Source organism: Microtus oregoni, unplaced genomic scaffold (assembly GCF_018167655.1).
Source record: "Microtus oregoni isolate MIOR12 unplaced genomic scaffold, Mior012 000020F_ref0000438, whole genome shotgun sequence".
Lineage (NCBI taxonomy): Eukaryota > Metazoa > Chordata > Mammalia > Rodentia > Cricetidae > Microtus > Microtus oregoni.
In genome coordinates, this window is record NW_024543079.1 from 13,359,960 (window position 1) to 13,378,292 (window position 18,333).

The following is an 18,333-nucleotide window of genomic DNA, read 5'->3' on the forward strand; positions in this document are numbered from 1 at the left end:
AAATACCGCAGATGCAAATGGGATGTAATGAGGGCTGAGGTGGAAGATGCTGCTTCAGCACGAGAAGTCTAGGAGAATTCTCTGAATAAGAATGCATCATTTAAGATGTGAAAAGCAGAAGAGAACTGGGGAAAGACGGGTGGCGGGGGGGGGGGGCATGAGGCATAAGTACTGCTTACATGGAAGAATCCAGAGAGGGAGGGAGGAGCCAGCAGGCAGGGCCAACGATCAGGCTCTTAGAGCTGGTAGAAGAGGAGGGTCAAAGCTGATCTCCTGTTCACCCCTTTGAACTCAGATACCCATGAGTCTATGGACTGGGGACTGGAACCAGGGCAGGGCCCAGGGGACACACCTCTCCCCTGCCAGCTATGCCATCAACAGATGTGGCCGTGTGACTTACCCTCGCGGTGAACTCCCAGAGGTTTGTAGTCCAACAGATCCAGCTGCTGCCAGACCCACTTATAATAGGTACTGGAGGCTCCCAGGTCTATCATCCTCAGGATCTCACAGCTGCCCTGGACACATCAAGAGATATAAGCCAAGGGTTAAACCTGGATACTCCAGGCAAGCCAGGATTTGAAAGGAAGCTTTATATCCACCTGGCCTTACCCCATTTTGTTTTATTTGCTCAATGTATATCGTTCCATGTGTTTTCCTTAATAAAAATGTTATTGTCTCGTAGCAAATTTAAGCACCTAAAGAAGCATAGAAAGTACACACAGTATTGACACTGACCGAAGTCATCGCTGAGGATGTAACGACACAGCCAGTGGTACTGTTCACTGCAGGCTACACATCCTGCTGATACTGACAGTCACACACACACACTTTAGCTTTTTAAGACAGGGTTTCTCTGTGTAGCCCTGGCCATCCTGGAACTCACTCTGTAGACCAGGCTGGCCTCAAATTCAGAGATCTTCCTGCCTCTGTCTCCAGAGTGCAGGGGTTAAAGGTGTGCGCCATCACTGCCCAGTGACTTTTATAATTCTTCTGCAGCTAATTTCTGGTCTTCGAAACGATCACCTGTGAAGCTGGAGAGATGGCTCAGTGGTTAAGAGCACTGGCTGCTCTTCCAGACTAGCCAGGCTCAGTCTCCAGCACAAACACAGCAGTTCACAACCAGCCATAACTCCAGTCCCTAGGGATCTAATAATGCCCTCTTCTGGCCTCTGCAGACACCAGGCACACACATGGTGAACTTATATACATGCAGGCAAGACACCCATACACATTAAAACAAAACAAAACAAAAAACTCCTTTCTTAAAAAAAGCAAAAAAGGCCAGGTGGTGGTACATGACTTTAATTCTAGCACTTGGGAGGCAGAGGCAGATGGATCTCTGTGAGTTCAAGGCCAGCTTGGTCGACTGAGTGAGTTCCAGGACTGCCAAAAGCTACACAAAGAAACCCTGTCTTGAAAAAACTAAACAACAAACAAAAACAAATCACCTAGGTTCCCAAGGATGATGTTCACCTCTCAGGTAACTCTAGCAAAGACAAAAGGAGAAGAGGATAAGGGGTGGTGGTACACCCTTAATCCAGGCATTTAGGAGGCAGAGGCAGTCAGATCTCTGAGTTCAAGGCCAGCCTCATCTATATTGCAAATTCCAGGCCATCCAGGGCTACATAGTGGGCAAAAGACCAACCAACAAAAAGAAACCCCAGTTAGACATCAGCCCCAAAATATAATCCTATGTTATTGCTTAGAATATTATTCTATGCTAATTCTTTATTTGCATGTGTGTACATGTTTGTGTGTGCACACACATGCTCAAGCATGTGGACACCAGACGATATCAGGTGTCTTCCTAAGTCATTCTCTACCTTATTTTTACAAGATGGGTCCCTCAGTTGGCTTAGAGCTGATTCATTAGACTCCCTATAAACAGAGACTGTGCTTGTGTTTCCCAGCCAGCCAGACCCAAATAATCACACAAACACTATATTAATTACAATACTATTTGGCCGATGGCTCAGGTATATTTCTAACTAGCTCTTACATCTTAAATACCTATTTCTATTAATCTGTGTAGCACCACAAGGCTGTGACCTACCGGTCAGGTTTTGTAGCCACATGGCTTCTCTCTGACTCTGCCTACTCTCTCTATATCTCTGTTCAAATTCCCCACCTGGCTTTATTCTGCCCTGCCATAGGCCAAAGCAGTTTCTTTATTAACCAATGATAATAAAACATATTAATAGCATGCAGGGGAATCCCACATCATCTCCCTTTTTCTGTCTAAATAAAAAGGAAGGTTTCAACTTTAACATAGTAAAATTACATATAACAAAACAGATATCAAGCAAGAATTAGTTACAATATTTGTAAGTTTCATATCTAATTTATCTTTTATCATACGTAAGGAAAACTGTAACTATCTGTCTTCAACTCCATCAAAAACCCCAGAAGGATACAATATTAGCCAAGTAAACAGGAAATGCATTGTAAGCGACGTCCAAAACTCTAGAATTGACAGCGTTTGGGTGCCTGGGACAGTCACCCAAAGTTCTTCTGTAATGTTGGAGCACCCATCTTCAGCCTACAGGCCCATAGTTTCCAGAAGACTTTTCCATGAAGCAGGAAATTTGAAAGGTTGTTTCGCCTATATTGACAGTTTGTCAGTCACTTTCTTCTGTGTCCTGCAGAATGTCTAACAGACTCTTTCGTGAAGCAGAACCCAAAAGGACTGTCTCGCCTTCTTTAGGCAAGTACAGCAGTCACTTTTCTGTGGGTCCTGCATGTCCAATTTATATAACACACCATCAAGCAGTCCAGTCAAGAGCAATTTCTTGCCCAATGGCTAGCCTTGTCACCTTGAAGACAAATTCCATAACAAGTTTCTTCAGTGTCCATGAGCCTCTTGAAGCAGATCGGTGCTACCCAAAGCTGACTTGCCTCATTGTCGACAAATTGTCTAAGTTCTTAACACCTTTTAAATGCCATATACTGTAGGTCTTTGAAGTGTTGAAGATTATCTAAACTGAAATATATCTCTGTATATCTAGGAAACCTAACATGACTACAAGTTTGACGATTATAAATGACTATCAAGCTGTAATCCTTAATTGTACATTTTTTTAATGAGCTGCACAAACATGATACCTTAAACAAGAGCAGAAATACATAAACACAGTATAACAAAATTGACCTTAAATTTGTATCAATAGACCAAGACCCATACCAATGCAAAGTGCTTATTTCTATATCAACTTCCTGACCAGGGAGCTCAACATATGTCTTTCCTTAACATATGCTGAGTAACAAAGAATCAGATGTATGTACTAGTGTTATTCCATTTCTAGGAGGTTCAGAAACTGGTTATAAAAAATATTCTATGGTTGGGTTAGAGAGGCAGCTTGGAGCTAGAGAGGGAGCTCAGAGGTTAAGAACCCTGCTTTTCCAGAGGACCTGGGGCAATTCCAGAACCTACATGGTAGCTAACAACTATCTATCTATAAAACTCTATCTAGTTCCAGGGATCCAACACCCTCTTCTGACTCCATAGGCACTGTACACAGGTGGTACACAGACATACATGCAGGCAAAACACCCATACACACTAAATAAATCTCAAAAGCAAGTTGTGATGATATTGTAATAGGAATGTCTTTGGGGGAATTCTGTCTGAGAAAGGGCACAAGGGCATCTTCTGGAGGTTGGAAATTCTGGAGGTTCAATATGTCAATTTGGTTGATTATTGTCAGGTTTTGAACTCATCAAGAGAAAAATAGTTCAGATTGGAAAGTTCTAACTCAAGAAGACATTTTAATGTTTATTTAGTTTTATGTGTGTACTTGTTATGTGAGACCAGGTGATGTCATCTGATCCCGTGGAACTGGAGTTGTAGGCAGGTGTGAGCTGCCTGATGTGGGTGCTGGGAACTTGAACTCAGGTTCTCTGCAAGAACAGTCAGTGCTCTGAACCACAGAGCCATCTCTCCAGGCCCCAGAAAACATTTTCTAAAAGATTCAGATTTGGCTGTTTCTAATTTGTCAGCATTATCTGTAAGTTTTATTTTGCTCAGCATAGCCAAGCACCAATTTAACCCAAATCCTTCATCTTTCACAAGTCCTCTGTTCTGGGAGTGGGGATGACTCAGATCCAGGTAACTAACGGTCAGCAGAAAATGCTGGATAGAACTAGGGGAGCTACTGTCCTTCCTTCTCTATTCTCAACCTACAGACTTATGCTACTCCTAGATGACCGAGAAAAAGTGACAATGTAAGCCGTTTGTTGATTGTTGATGCCCTGCACAGCAAGCAACTAACATACATCTTCAGTTCTCTTTGTTTTTGTTTTTTGAGACAGGGTTTCTCTGTGTAGTCCTGGCTATCCCAGAACTTGCTCTGTAGAGCAGGCTGACCTCGAACTCACGGAGATCCATCTGCCCGTGTCTTCCTAGTGCTGGGATTAAATGCATGTGCTATCACCACCTGGTGCGTCTTCTAATTCTTACAGAGGTCACTGAAGCAGCTCCCTGGACAGGCAGAGGGATGGGACTTCCTCAGTTTTGGATTGGACACAACCCCCTGATTTGCTTGGATCAGTTTCCTAGAAAGGGGGCTCGTGATGGTCAGAGTGAGAACTTTAAAAGCCAGTCTTTAATTCCCAGCATCCCCTTCTCCTGCCTTTCTGCTATGGGAGTTTAGATCAAGATATGGGTCTCCAAGCCAAGAATGGTGGCACAGGCTGTAGTCTCAGCACAAAAAGGCTGAGGCAGGAGGATTTCAAGTTTGAGGTCAGCAGGCCCCTTGCCTCAAGAAGAAACAAGAACAAAGCAATCCTAACATATGTAGGGTTCCAGGCTTGAATCCCAGCTCCAGAAAAAAACATGTTCTTTTTATTTCTTATCTTATAGAAATCATCTGCCTCTTAATAGGAAGTCTAAGAAATACAGCAGGGATGAACTTAAAGACAGGCTGCTATTGGTAAGGGGACAGACATCCAGTAATTCCTTGTGTGCCAGGCCCTGTCCAACATTCATTCACCATATACGTCTCACCCAAGGACCGCAGATGAGAGAGAAGCAGCGGTTCCTCTCGGAAGAATCTCTCAAAAATCTTTATTGCCTCTGATACTTGCAGAGAGAGGTCCAGCCATGTGTGCCAAGTGGCCCAGAAGGGATTGATTGTGGGCATTAATTGTGTTTGAGATACCAGTGGGAATCCTATTCCCGAACCTCCCTTACAGGAAATCAGCGGCTGGCGGTTGACTCCATACTCTCGTGGCAGAAAGTACAGGAGTCTGGATGCTGAGGAAGTCTGAACAGGTGAAGAGCCAGCTACATAGCGAATGAAAGTCAGAAAAAAACAGGGGCGGCTGAGTTCCTGCTAGAGGACACACAGGATCTGGTGTGCGGGTGCCTGTTCTGAATTCTCAAAGCCACAGATGAGAATTGATACATAAACCTTCATGTTAAAGGCTAGATTTTAGTGAAACACTGTAAGGAACAAGCTGAACTCCACTGCTGGCCCAGGGTGCCCTGCCGGCAGCCAAACTCTGGCCTTTGTGTTATTTCCCCTGGAGGGTCACTTGTGGCATTTAACTTCCATGCAGGTTGTGTGGTGAACCAATCGAGAGAGAGAGAGAGAGAGAGAGAGAGAGAGAGAGAGAGAGAGAAAGAGAGAGAGAGAGACAGAGGTTTCCCTTTTAAAAAAAGTAATTTAGTGTGCTTCAGAATACTCAAGCTTTGACAACTACCAGCCCTCCTTCCTGGACTTTTGGATTTAATAGCTCAGGGGGTGCAGGGGGCTTGAGAATTTTCATATATTTTATATAAATGTATATGGAGAAATAACTATGGTGCATCTTGACAATGAAATATTATTCAACACTAAAAAGAAATCAATTCAAGAGATAAAATTTTCTTAAATGCAAACTTCTAAGTAAAAGTCAATCTGAAAGGCAACATACTCTAGGATCCCAACCTGTGGCACTCTAGAAAAGGTAAAGCTATAGGGACAATAAAAACAGACCTAAGGGGGCTGGAGAGATGGTTCAGTGGTTGAGAGCATTGCCTGTTCTTCCAAAGGTCCTGAGTTCAATTCCCGGTAACCACATGGTGGCTCACAACCATCTGTAAAGAAGTCTGGTGCCCTCTTCTGGCTTCATACATGCACACAGACAGAATAGTGTATACATAATAAATAAATAAATATTTTTTTAAAAAAATAGACCTAAGATTCCTGGCTGGGGGCTGGCGGAGACATAAGTGGGATAGGGTGGTCTTAGGATAGCACAATTATTGTATATGGCAGTAGGTTGGATACTTGTCAAGACCCATAGACTGTCCAACACAAGGAGGCGGAAACTCTATGTAGCCCAGGCTGGCCTCGGTTTTAAAGCAATCCTCTCCTCATCTCAGTATCCCAAGTACTTGGATTACAAGAACACAGGCACACAGCACTGCACCCGGGTGACACCCTGTTTGTTGTTTTCTGGGTTTGTTTGGTTTTTGTAGCAGTGTCTCCTGGCCCACGCTGACTTCAGACTCCCTAGATAGCCAAGGACGACCCTGAGCTCCTGGTCTCCCTCCCAGCGGTGGGATTATGTGAAGCTGCCGCTGTGCCTGGCAGAAGTTGTGTTTCTCATGTGCTCCCGGGTGTGGGTGCTGGCTGGGCGGCACCGCTGTTAGAAGCCCTGGATTGGTGGGTAAGCATTAACCCAGGACCCATGCGCTTCAAAGTTACTTTTTTTTTTTTTTTGCTTTTTCGAGACAGGGTTTCTCTGTGGCTTTGGAGCCTACCCTGGAACTAGCTCTGTAGACCAGGCTGGTCTCGAACTCACAGAGATCCGCCTGCCTCTGCCTCCCGACAAAGTTACTTTTTAAAGATGTATCTTACTATTTTTAATTGCACACACAGGCACATGTACAGAGGTGTGTGTGTGTGTGTGTGTGTGTGTGTGTGTGTGTGTGTGCGCGCGTGCGCACGCATGTGCGCATGAATGCAGTTGCTGACTGAGGCCAAAAGAGTGTCAGATCCCCTGGAGCTGGAGTTACAGGTGGCTGTGAGCCACACTATGTGGGTACTGAGAACCCCACACAGGTCCTTAACAAGAGCAATAATGTTCTTAACTGCTTAAGCATCTCTCTAGCCCACCTTCTTTTTTAAAAAAGATTTTGATTATTAAACTAATTCTTTTTTCCTTTTGGGGATTTTTGTTTGTTCTTGTTTTTGTTTTCCGAGACAGGGTTTCTCTGTAGCTTTTGGAGCCTGTCCTGGAACTCGCTCTATAGAACAGGCTGGTCTTGAACTCACAGAGATCCACCTGCCTCTGCCTTCCAGAGTGCTGGGATTAAAGGCGTGTGCCACCACCACCTGGCTATTAAACTAATTCTTATTGCAAGACTTTATGAATTCAATGGTCCCATTTTACAGATGAAAATAGAAAAAAAAAAACACCCCAGCTGGCTGTGGAGGCACTGATGCAGGGGTCTGTAATCTCAGTGCTCCAGAGCCTGGGGCAGGGGACAGAACCGCTAAGCCAGTCCCTTTGAATGTGTAGAGACTGGAAGCCAGTCGCTTCCATCCCAGCTCCTTGCAGCAAAGGTGCACTTAACGAGGCTGGTTCTGGGAGGTGCCAGTTATCTGTTATCTACCCTATTACTTCTACACTGGCTGTGGGAGCGGCTTCCTCCTTGGTCTGTGTGTCAGGCATATGCAGCTCAGGATCTGCTTCTGCAGGTTTCCACACCCTCCATCGCTCCACAAATCCTCTACCTACTTACCAGCCCGCGATAAATCCCTTTTTGCTCCAGGTTAGTTGGTCTTAATTCTCCCTCACTGGGCCTGGCCCCTGAAGAACAACACTACCCCTAGTGGTGCTGCTAAGACTAGCAACAGGAAAAATACATGTTCACGTACATAAATGTTACCTTCAGGCCAGGTGTGGGGCCCATGTACCCCCAGCACTGGAGGGGTAGAGACAGGAGGATGAAGAGTTCGAGGCCACCTTGGGCTACATAGGGAGACCCTGTCTCCAGAATAAAACAGTGGTGGATGTAGAAAATGTACAATTAATGCAAACTAACCTTTTAAAGGGGGTGGCGATGTATCTCAATGATAAATTCCTAGCCTACTCTGTGAAGGGTCCTGGGTTCAGTTCTCAGCACAGCAGAGGTAGGGGGTCGAGACCACTTGTACAAAATAAAACACGCACACTCTAGAAATCCCACACAGCCCTCCGGTTCTCAGTCACCTTTGATGGCGCTGTCTCACAGACCAGCCAGGATTTGACAAAGGAAGCTGAAGGCAGCATTTCCCCAGCGAGTTTCATCAAAATCTCCTAGGCCATCTCTTGTTCGTCCACTCTTACCCTCACATGGATGGTGTTCAGTAAATTGGGACTTCTGGTAGCTTGCACACTTGCTCATCAGTGGTGTGTGTTCTGTGATGACTCAAACAATAGAGGGGCACTAGCCACAGCGCGAATGTGGAGGTCGGAGGACAACTTTGCGGGTCGGCTCTCTCCTTCCACCATGTGAATTCAAGGATTGAACTCTGGTCCTCAGGCTTAGTAGCGAGTTCCTTTACTCACTAAGCCTTCTCGCTGGCCCTATGGTCATTTTTGTATTTAACGCTGGCCCCGGGTCACTGAAGGCACTAGTCATTTTAGATTTAGGCACAGAGGTCATCATGAAAAGACCTTTTCAAGTCATCTGCTTAGGAATTCACTGGTTCATCCCACCTGCCTGTTCCGTCCTCCTCCTCTTAGTGTCTGAAAGCAGCAGGTTCATTTCTGTATCATTACTTATTTATTTGTTATTTGTATTTTGAAACAAGGTTTCTCTGTGGAATAGCCCTGGCTGTCCTAGAACTCACTTTGTAGACCAGGCTGGCCTCGAACTCACAGAGATCCGCCTGCTTCTGCCACTTGAGTGCTGGGATTAAAGGTGCTCTCCACCACTCCCGGCCCCATCCTGATTTTCTACTTTCCATTGATATCTTTTACTGTATAATCACCAAGGTTATTTACTGTTCCAAAGTCTCTGCAAGACGGGCTGCAGTGAGCGTTCCTCCCACAGATGAGCCATGTCCTTGGTCCCCCATCCTGCAGTGATACTATCCGCTTGTTTCCTCCTGGGTAAGGACAAATGCATTTGTTCCTCGTTGTGGGACTTCAGCACACTGATGCTCCCTATTAGTATCTTCACCAGGAGAATCAGGGCTTGGACACAAAGAGCCAGCCCTGCAGTTCCACAACAGGAACCAGACGAGGTTGGGGCTCTGCTTTTGACTAAAGGTTTCTGGAGCTTTTGCAGGAGCTGCATGAATCCAAAAGAGCTCAGCTGTTACCCTGCGTGTCCTATGTGCATACACTAGGATGTCTATAAATGTTGTTATTATTGATAAAGTTATCAATTAAATAAAAAAATAAGTATGTGTAAACTCATAAAATGCCTGAAAATGTGACACTCAGCTCGGGCCAGCCCATGCAAGCCAGCTCTAGTGCATGTTGATCCTGTGCGTTTCTTTGATCCACGGGTTCAATACTTGAAGTTCACCTTCCTCTCACCTCCTTCAGGAGGCTTCTTCAAAGCCTGCAGCCTTGCAGCTTCCCCTCCCCTAGTCCTTGGAGATCACTCCCATACACCTATTCCTTGGCACTTGGCGCTGGCGACTTTGACTATGCTCCAGATCCAGTGGAGGAGATAGACGGAGAACACGAGTCTTCTCCATCTTTGTATCCATCCACATCCTGGACCAACCTCACCTTGGCAAAATTGCACCAAAACTCTTTGGTGATTTACAGTGTAAGGAATTGGCAGGTCAACTCCAAGCCCAGTTCTGGAGAAAGGCTCTGGAGTCAGACAGACCAGAAGTGAACCTTGGCCCCGCCCCAACTCTGTGACCATGGACAAACATTTCATAGCCCAGTGCCTCGGTTTACTCTTCTGTTAAATGAGAATGAGGACCCTACCAACCTTTGGGAGGTGACTGTGAGACCAAGATGAGACGCAGCATGTGCACCATAAACAAGAGCTTAGCTGTGGTTATAGTCATCTGTAATCTTCCAGACTAAGAGCATCAAATGTAGAGCCTCAGAAATACACAAATCGTGAGTTTGAAGCTGCGTGCCCTTCTGAGTAGCGTGGGTATATTTCTTGCCAGCCTACTCTATCCTGCCTAGAACATGAGCCATGACCAATGTATCCACACTATATATGCTACTGCCTGTGAGGTGTTTGATAGCTCTCCATTATCAGCTCATCTGCTGTAGTGTCAGATACTATGGTCAAGTAACTTTATTTTACTTAACAGTGACCCAAAACACAAAATCTATGGTTTTGTGATACAAATATGCTAAAGTGTTGGGACCATTTGGAGTCCTGGCCTCCAGCTGCTCTTCCCCGCTAGAGATCTTTACTTTCCTTCTGATCTGAGTTACTGAAAGCTGTGACAAAGTTGTTTACCAGCTCTGCTTCACGAACACGTGTTGCCTTGGCCTTGAGGATCAGAGGATGAGGTTTTCACCTGTTGGCCCACCTGACTGTGTTGGGTGTATAAGTCTCCGTGGTGCTATTGAATAGAGGGCTTCTTACCAGTGACTAGAGGTCCGTGTCCCTGTCTGTGTGAGTCTCTGTGTATTTTAATCTCCAGCCCCTTGCCCAAAGCTCGCGAACTGTATGGTCGCGCATAGAGCGCAGACAGGAGTTGTGCGCTGCACTAAAGAAAGGCTAAAAGTTGTTTTCTTTATATTTCATCTTACATCATCACAAAAGGGGTGAGGGTAGAGTATTTCAGTACATAATAGTTCTATTTTATGATAACTTAAATCTCTTACTGTGCCTAACTTATAAATCTGAATAGAGGCATGTATGCAGAGAGAGGCAGCCCATTCAGAGTTAGGTCCTACACACGGTTTCCACATTTGCAGTGCATTCCCATCCCTACCCCCAACAACAGGGTCACGCTGTGCACCCCGAAGTTCACAGCAACCCTCTGAGGCAAGCACGCCATGCTTGGCAGTAGACCTTAAGCTAGAGCATGGTCAGACAAGGACCTGAGCTGCGTGCATTGCAGATCCGGCCCAAACCATGTCTTCCCGGCCAGAGGCTGGGCTTTAAGTTGGCCCTGCTCAGACTCTCACCTTGCAGATAAATATGATAAATGACGAATCCACGAAGTTTTTTGACACCAGCTGTCCATGGGAGAACTTCTCTAGCCTCCCCAAGGCCACCAGCTGCCAGAGTTTCTCATCAGACCAGGACTGGAACAGATCCAACTTCCTGGGGATCGGGGAGAGGGAAGCCTAATCAGAACTTAGCACCTGATATTAGAACAGTCCAGAAAGGGGCCTTGTTCTTGGACTCTTGAGAGAATGCCTGGGGTGGAAGATTCCACCACACTGCATGTCGCTTCTCCCCAGTCTGTGATCAGCATCCTGCATTTCCTCAAGGCCTCCTCTTCCACTGAGTGCCCCCTCCCTGTCCTCACCCAGACAGCCCTGAGTTGCCTAGAACCTGGCTCCTTGCATTCTGTTCCACCCTCCAGGAATCTTCTTGCTGGCTCCGTTTCTGCTACTCCCTACAACTCTGGCTCACAAGCTCTCCCCATAGCAAGGGCCATCAGCTCAGATGGTTCTTTACTTCAGCACATTGGCTATTTGGTTCCCAGTCAAGGGGTCCTGCCCTAACCTTAGGTCCCCAGGGCTTATACAAACCTCTAGCTGCCTCTGGCCCCTGAGCTTCAAACATTTAGCTCAGAGCCTGGGGGAGAGGAAAGAAGTCTAGAGTCTTTTAGAGTTGTTTAAAGGCTCACTCCAAAGTGGCCATCTCTTCCCTGGCCTCAGGCCCCATGAGTCACACAAGCTGCTTCTCTCTGTCTGGTGACTTCACGGTGCTGCTGACAATGATGGACTTCCCTCGGTTCTAACATGTGATGGGCTCCAAACTCAACAGACTCAGGTTGACTGAGCTGGCTAACTCAAGGTGGCTCAGGCACTAAACATGCCGAGTTCAATGAGTTCAATTCTGAGCATTACATGGGAGCAGGGTCCATAGCCTGACCTCAGAGGGTTATCTAGAAAGCAGGAAGAGGAGGAACATGCCAAGAAGAGCACAGCACCTAGTGTGGACCATGCCCTGGGCCCTCTCCTCTGTCACATACCCCACCCTTAGAGTCTGGGGCAGAAGCTTTCACTGTCCCTTTTCGTGAAGCAAGAAACTAAACCCCAAGATGTGTAAACCCTTACCCGGAGTTACCTTAGAAACCGAGGTTGTGGATTTGGGCTGGGCCCATGTCCTGGGCTCAGAACAAAGTGATACAACCACTCCTGTACAGTGAGCTCCTAAATCACAGATGGCTAAGCTGTAACATATTACTAGCTGGGCTGTAGTAATCTAGTTATCTGTCTCATATTGCATCTGATCATGTTGCTGTTGGAACGTTCAGAATTTGCTTTGGTTCTGAGATCTATATGAGTCTCAGGTTGTTTAATTTTGCTTTGCTTTGCTCAGTTCAAATAAGCCCTGTTAAATTTACTTAGTCCGTGGGATTTTCCTTTTTCTAAGCCCAAGAGTGGAGGTTGGTGTCAGACCCATTTCCCCACAGTTTGCACACCTCTCAGGACCTCCTGCCTTTTCCAGGCTCCATCCCCTCGGTGATGCTACCTCCCAGGCCCAGCCACAGGGGCTAGACCCCTCCATCCAGTACATTTAGTCAACATTGATTTGATGAGCATCATGTGTGCTTAGCACCATGACAACGGGAAGATTACAATGGTGGCTACATCTGGTCCCTGTCAGCACACTACTGTCAGATATGGCATGCAAACTATAAAAAAATCAGTACACAATAAAGAGTCACAGTGTGGACAGGGATTTTAAGGAACACAGGGTGCAGCAGTAGATGGGGCACCCTGTCTATCTGGGTGATGACAGATGGGGTACCTCAGTGAAATAGGATGTTGAGACCCTGTTACTTTTAAATCAGAGGTGGTATGCCATCACCCTGAGCCCTGACACTCTCATCTACACACTGAGAAAAACGTTTGGTTGGGGGGCTCCACCCCAGCCCCCCTGGCATCCATTTTGGAATGTTGGGCAGAAAACTCCATTCCAAGCCCCCTCCCCTGAGAGTTGCCTCAGTCCAGACTCTATCTCCAAGAAAGCCCACCAAATGGTGACCCCTCCCCAGGGAGGGTCAAGACCACCTCTTTGGTGGTCATTCCGGTTCTTTCCCTCCCTCTGTGTTTTCCCAGGGGCCACCTAGGAGTGCCCATTAAACCTGGGCATCTTCTAATTCAGTCTAATTTGGTCTGATTGGGATTATTGCATTGGTGGAGAGGCTTGTCAGTCAAAAAAATACTTAACAGAAAATAACCCAAACAACCTCACGGGATTGAATGTGAGACTAGAGATGAGACAGGGAAAGGGAACGAGTACAAAGCACAAGCACCCTGCCTGGCCCAGCAAGTGCTCGATCTAAGTTCTCGTCTCTTGGGTTTTACTGTTCCATAAGGAAGGGATAACTGAGCTGAGACCTGAAGGCGTTTGGCTACATAGAGAAGTTGGATAGAAAATGAGTATTTTAGAGTACCTCGGGCCAACAACCACACCAGAATATTTCCACCCAAGGGCAGAGCCAAGCACCGAGGAGGAGGAAAGATACTGAATGAGGGGAGGTTACCTAAAAAAATTGTAGCGATAGTGAGTTTCCTTTTGAACTTCATCGTCCAGCTTATTCGCGAGGAAATCCTCCCGGTCGACAACCAGGAACTCGGTTTCCTCCATGCAGACCACTGTGGCCCTCCTTACTGCAGTACTCAGAAGGCCCATTTCCTGGTGGGTGAACAGGGACAAAGACAGTGTGAGGCCACGCCCAGTCCTGCTTCAGCCTCTTCCGTACTCCCACTCACCCCCCACCCCACCACTACACCCGTTAGTGGAAAAGAGGCGATAGGTCTGAGCGGACCAGAGGAAAGGGGGACCTGGCAAGGCCTCTCTGTGCGGTCTATGGCATCCCTGTGTCTGTGGGGCAGAACAGGGTGTATACCTTAAGTATCAGGCAAAGAGGTCAGCTTTGCACATTGCATTTCACAGGTAAGGGTCCTAGGGTGCACGCGGGCCAGTGACTTGCACCAAGGACAAGGCAGGCAGGGCCTGGATAAGAGGTTGGAACAGAAGCCCTGTCTTTCCCAACAACCCTGGCCCAGGAAGTGAGGCCCTTCCCCTGGCTCACCCCGAAACATCCACCCTTGTGCAGCAGCGTTGGGTGAGGGTCCAGGAAGGCACTGCTCCCATCTTCATCCTCGGTCACGGCGACCGTGCCCAGATAGATGAAATAAAAGCTATTGCCTCTCTGCCCCTTCTTGACGATCACACGCCTGCGACCAAACCTGGGAAAGGTTTGACTTCTAGTTAAGAAGTGCTCCGGACTCAGGGCTGTGTGCTCTGAGTGAAGACAGGAAGACACAACCTTGGGGTAGAGGAGACTTCAGAATGGCCCAGCCCCTGTCTGTCACGCTGGACCCGCCCCTCACACCTAGCAGGTCTGCTGCTTCACTTACACTGGGGCTTCCTGGAAGCAGCGACTGCTTCAGTTTGCCTCACTGTTGGTGTAGCTTAGCATCTGTGAGCACTCGAAAGACCAGCGCTGCCCAACACAACAGACTCTAGAGAAACTGAGCAGCGATCAGCGCTGGCTCTAGGGTCGCATGGGACCCGAACCCTGGTTCTGCACCTGGCTGTGTGACTCTGAGCAGGTCATCTCCTCTTTGAACCTCAGACTCTCTTGTCTCTGAACTACAGATGACCTGGCTAGGAACAGACAGACAAAGGGGCTGGTGAGACTGGTCCCAGGAGGAGGCACTAGATGCCAAGACTGACAACCCAAGCTTGTGATCAAGGACCCATGTGGTAGAAAGGGAGAATTCATTCCCTCAAGTTGTCCCCTGACCTCCACACAGGTGCTGTGTGTGCCCTTCCTAAATTAGAGAGAGAGAGAGAGAAAGAGAGAGAGAGAGAGAGAGAGAGAGAGAGAGAGAGCATCTCTAGTAGCTCTATACTCCCCACACTTAGGGCACAGACACCCAAGCCTAGTGCAAATTGGGTTTGTTAGAAATTCTTAAACCCAGATCCTACTAATGATTCTAGGCAAAGCCAATCCAATGAGAGGAAAGGAAGGAAGGAAGGAAGGAAGGAAGGAAGGAAGGAAGGAAAAATTCCAAGGCTGACCCAAGAGATACTCGTTCCAACTAGAGTCAGACTGAAGGTAGACGTTAGGAGCTATGACCGTGGCAACCATTTTAGCACTACGGGGAGGAAGGTTGGGCCTGGAGACACGGGCCAGTCATCCCAGCTACCAAGAGGCTGAGGCAAAAATCTCTAGTTCAGGGCTTGCCTGGCCTACAGAGTGAGTTTGAAGCCAGCCTAAAGCCCTGTCTCAAAACAAAAAAAATATGAAAAGGTCTAGGAGGTATTCTTCAGAAGAAGAGTGTGAGGCCCAAGTGCAATCCCTAGGACTAGAAGATAAACAGGGCCTACCAGTCCTGCTTGCACTGACTTGCACAAGACTTTGCGTTCGATCTCCAAAGCCAAGGGGAAAAAGGATTGGACTAGATCAATAGGATGAGCCCTCACAATCAGATACTGGTAGCTTCTTAAGAAGCAAGAACAAAGGATATATGTATAGGCTCCCTGACTTTCACCGTATGATGCTTGGGGCTCCACCAGCAAGAAGCTCATCACCAAATGTGGCTCCTTGCCCTTGACCCAGACCATAGGCCAAAAGCCTCTTTCCTTTGTAACTAGCCCAACTGTAGCGTTATTAGCCACAGGGAATGGACTAAGACCCAACCCAGTGACTAGATTGAGTGGTCTCCCTCCCTGCCCCTCGCTTCTGCATCTGAAAAGTTTTGGAGTTAGACTAGATTGGTTCAGAAGTCCCTGTTGGATCATCAGATCTCATGACACCCAGCGAGTGACTGAGCTATGCTGCTGCCCTCACCAAGCGACCTGCCACGCCTTTCCCACCTGGAGTCCTCCTGCCTAGCCCCACCCTAGTCTAGGAGCCAGGGGCAGAGGGCCTCTCACTGACCTTTCAAAGCGCATGACCTTGGCCAGGAGCAGCTGCAGGGCCTCTGCATAGTTGCGGTAGCAATCTAAAACCTGAAGAACATTGCAGAGCGCTTGGATCTCCTGGTCTGTCCTCCAGGATGGCTTCTTCTGGGTGATATAAATGGCCCGTGGAGGGAAGTGCCCCTGGGGAGACATAGCCGGAGGGTTTTAGTTGGCAACTCTCCATAATCTTGCTACATGCTCACCTGTTCTACGCACAGTAACGACTAACGTGGACTGAGGATCATGTGCCAACCGTTAGAGTTAGCATCTATACACCCATCTCACTGCATCTGCACCCAGACCAAGAATCACTCCTATTTGGTGAAGAAACTCAGAAAATAAGTAGACCTGCCACCTGCCAGGGCAGGGTCTGGGGCTGCCCTTGCGTCAGAACCTCATGGTCCCCAGATAGATCTGCCACCTGCCAAAGCAGGGGATGGGGCTGTTCTTGCTTCAGGACCTCATGGTGCCCAGCACAAGCACACTGCAGCTGGGGCAGAGCTGTCCTTGTCTCAGCTACCATGTTCTTCTGTGTAGTCAAGTCTCATTGGACTGCCACTGTCTACAGGCCATGCCAGTCACTGCGGGTATCCCTTCTGAAGCCTCTTCCTTTTCTTGACTCCTATGCACAGTGTGTCCCTCAAGTCTAGGGTTCTGTGGTGTTTAGAGAGCTCCCTGGTTTCCCCTGTGTGAATCAGGGCAAAATTTTGGTAACCCTTCCCTGCCTAGTGACAGGCATTGGCTCATCTGAAGAAACACAGAATTTAGAAGAATTCCTTACTATGTTTCACCAAGGAGGGGCCATGAGAAATTAGACTGCATACAAGAGAGCCAAAAACAGGGCCCACACCTGCAAGGGGTGTGGGCATGGGGTGGGCATAGGTGGCAATAGCACCAGTTAGGAAGTTCTGTTCTCCCTTTTTCCTCAGAGAAGAGCCCAAATGGGCTACAGACCTCGGTCAAGTCAGATCTGAACCGGGGAGAATGTGACTGGTTCCTATAAATAGGCAGGATCCTTTACATTTAAAATTGGATGCTAAATTTTTACTTAATATTTAGAATTTGGTGGTTAGAGGAGAGGAAGGTGCCAGGCATGGTGGCACATGCCTTTAATCCCAGCACTTGGGAGGCAGAGGCAGGCAGATCTCTGTGAGTTCAAGGCCAGCCTGGTCTACAAAGCAAGTTCCAGGACAGATAGGGCTACACAGAGAAACCCTGTCTCAAAGCACAAAGGAAGCCGGGCGGTGGTGGCGCACGCCTTTAATCCCAGCACTCGGGAGGCAGAGGCAGGCGGATCTCTGTGAGTTCGAGACCAGCCTGGTCTACAAGAGCTAGTTCCAGGACAGGCTCCAAAACCACAGAGAAACCCTGTCTCGAAAAACCAAAAAAAAAAAAAAAAAAAAAGCACAAAGGAGGAGGAGGAAGGGCAGTGATGATTATGCTTGAGCCGGTAGCCCACATCACACAGGCTCATGGATATACAGGCCTTCTCTCATCAGAGCGGGACTCCATTTAAAGGATATCCAACACAGGAGGGGCATGTATGTGTCAAATCCCTCAGAGAGCTCAGTGCCAAACCAGAATTCACCAACAGGCCCACCACCCAGTTTTGCTCTCCTCTGACTGGGTCTATCACATAGTCTGTTCTGCTCTCTGCTGATTTCCCATAAGTCCAAACCCAGAAACTCCCCAGTCTGGTCCTCCCCAGTTAAACAGTGGCAACACCATTGGTGTGCCAGGGCTGGGGAAGAGGGGGCAGGATCGCTCTCACCAGAAATGGAATGGCTCCTTCAAAGTGCCACCAGCACTGGCAGAACCTGGACTAAAACCATCTTCGTGCTGCGCTTCTTCCGGCCCGAAACAGACAGAAGGGCAGACCCACCCGAGCCCCACACGGAGAAGCCCCGCCCCACACACCTCCTCTGCAGCAAATTCCAAGGTATCAAACGAGATCCGGCATTGCTTCTTTTTCTGAAAGAAAGGAGACAGAGAATGAAGAAGCAGTAAAACTGCCCCTGGAGTTCTGCATGGAAAACCCTGTCTACGTGGGCCACCATGATAGACAGGAAGCTATGGGAAACCTCCAACCAGATGGCCGTTTATCACCTCTGTCCCAAACCCCCACACCCCCTACTTAGCCCTACGGCAGCATCAAGGTAGAGGGAAGGACAGGGTAGAGAGAAGGACATGGCAGTAGGAAAAACAAGAATAAGGGAGAAAAGGAAGAGGGGAAAGAAACAGACTGGATCGCACAAAAGTGGGGGAAAGGA

At 47.7% G+C, this 18,333-nt stretch overlaps 1 protein-coding gene across 1 annotated transcript in view; it reads right to left on the reverse strand.

Moving 5' to 3' along the window:
• The window catches only part of Cnbd2 (cyclic nucleotide binding domain containing 2), a 55,557-nt gene that overhangs the window by 19,046 nt on the left and 18,178 nt on the right, over nt 1–18,333 (reverse strand). The window contains exons 3-8 of the mRNA XM_041670710.1: nt 17,981–18,034; nt 16,041–16,204; nt 14,184–14,340; nt 13,632–13,783; nt 11,092–11,230; nt 401–515 (exon numbers count right to left, since the gene is read on the reverse strand). Coding sequence (XP_041526644.1) covers nt 401–515; nt 11,092–11,230; nt 13,632–13,783; nt 14,184–14,340; nt 16,041–16,204; nt 17,981–18,034 — 781 coding nt within the window. The remainder of the gene's footprint in view (nt 1–400; nt 516–11,091; nt 11,231–13,631; nt 13,784–14,183; nt 14,341–16,040; nt 16,205–17,980; nt 18,035–18,333) is intronic.